Raw genomic sequence first — 1,562 nt, 5'->3', positions numbered from 1 at the left:
TAAAACATGTGCAAAATTGACTCAAAATGAAGTCATGTAATTTTCACAATGCATTATGTTAGTTCTTATCATTTCTAGCTTTGAGGTGTGTATGATACTTTTCATCATCAACATTTCAGATCATACTACATGATCCATCATCAAGATGAAAAAATCAATTAGAAAGCAAAAAAAAAATGATTAACAAAATAAGAAAGTTTTAAATTATTTTTCACATAAATTATATTTCATTATTAAAAATATAATTAAAATAAAAAAAAACATTCCAAAGCTATGTTTCTTGAGATTACAAGTTAAAAGCTTGCTATATACAGGATAAGGATTGAGTAGTGGCATGATATCTATCCTTACATATATACGCCTTTGATTTACTATTGTGGCTTGATGTACATAAGTTTACACGTAAAGTACGCGCTTTAAGAAACAACTGATTTACGCGTCTACCATGACGACGGCAGCCGACAAAGTGTCGACCTGGGCATTGACTCGACAAATTGGACATGTCGACTGCGACTCAAACCACCTGTCGATGCAGTCGACATGAAAGCTGTGATTACACACAGGCAAAATTCTTCCCTTCTCTTCCTCTTCAAACTCACTCAAACAAACCGCGCACTCCAGCCTCTGCTCTTTGTAATTCTTACGTTCATACACAAACACAGGAAAACTTTCTGTAACTGATTTTTTCTGTGGAAGGCCGATGGAGATTTCATCGCTTTCCAATGGCAGTCGACGAATGCAGAATCGTTTGAAACAAAGTATAAAAGTTGCGAGTGCAGCCATGAAGATAATCACAGTGAAGATAAATGCAGAGGCTATAAACAGTCTACTATTGACAAGAGTGACCGTCTTGGAGCTGTAGTGCTCCTCTCTGTTTAGCCGACGTGAAAAAGGATGGAGTGAAGTAGCCATAACTTACTGATACCAAATGCTCTGCCTCTGTACCCAAATTGCAAAATCGTGGATTACTGTGATCGGCAATTTGGGATCCTTTGAAAACATGCAGTGTAGTCCCTCTACAATCTTTGGGTATTTATATTCCAATTTGTAGGTCGAATCTGATTCTGCGTTTGACAAGACTCAAAATTACTTGTCTACAGCGAGATGGGCGTACATACTGCTTCTGTCAATTCAGCGATCTGTAGCATTTCGTGTTAATTCTTAGCTCTTAGCGAGTAAAAGCAGCGTTCCCATAAATATCCTTTGTGATGTTGATGATGATATAGAACAGATTTTTAGTGTAAGTGTATACTTTATAGTCTAATTATAATTAATTAATTGGGTTGGGTCTGGTTTGATTGGTGAGATGTGGTAGGTATGAGGTCATGAGATCTAATCTCCTCCCAATTTATATGGTATGAAAGGGTATGTCATACTAGCATTATTGATCACGGTAAAAAGTTTGCTCCTCGCATTACAGTTACCAAGTAATCTAAAAAATGCATGTGATGATTATGGTGGCAAATTGTCTCACAACAATATACAATCTTCTTGTTGTTGGTAAACAAGTTTCACCTATAAAAATTCAATGTCATTGAAGATCATTTTTTAACACAATCAAA

General features: G+C 36.0%; 1 protein-coding gene across 1 annotated transcript; it reads right to left on the bottom strand.

Moving 5' to 3' along the window:
* Positions 1-432: 432 nt before the first annotated feature.
* On the bottom strand, positions 433-912 carry LOC131028232 (RING-H2 finger protein ATL64). The gene has a single exon (XM_057958478.2). The coding sequence runs from the start codon at positions 910-912 to the stop codon at positions 433-435; it is 480 nt and encodes a 159-aa protein (XP_057814461.2).
* Between the last annotated feature and the right edge of the window lie 650 nt (positions 913-1,562).

Source organism: Cryptomeria japonica, chromosome 2 (genome assembly GCF_030272615.1).
Source record: "Cryptomeria japonica chromosome 2, Sugi_1.0, whole genome shotgun sequence".
Taxonomy (NCBI): Eukaryota; Viridiplantae; Streptophyta; class Pinopsida; order Cupressales; family Cupressaceae; genus Cryptomeria; species Cryptomeria japonica.
Note: the sequence above shows the minus strand (reverse complement) of the source record. Positions and strands in the feature narration are given on the sequence as shown.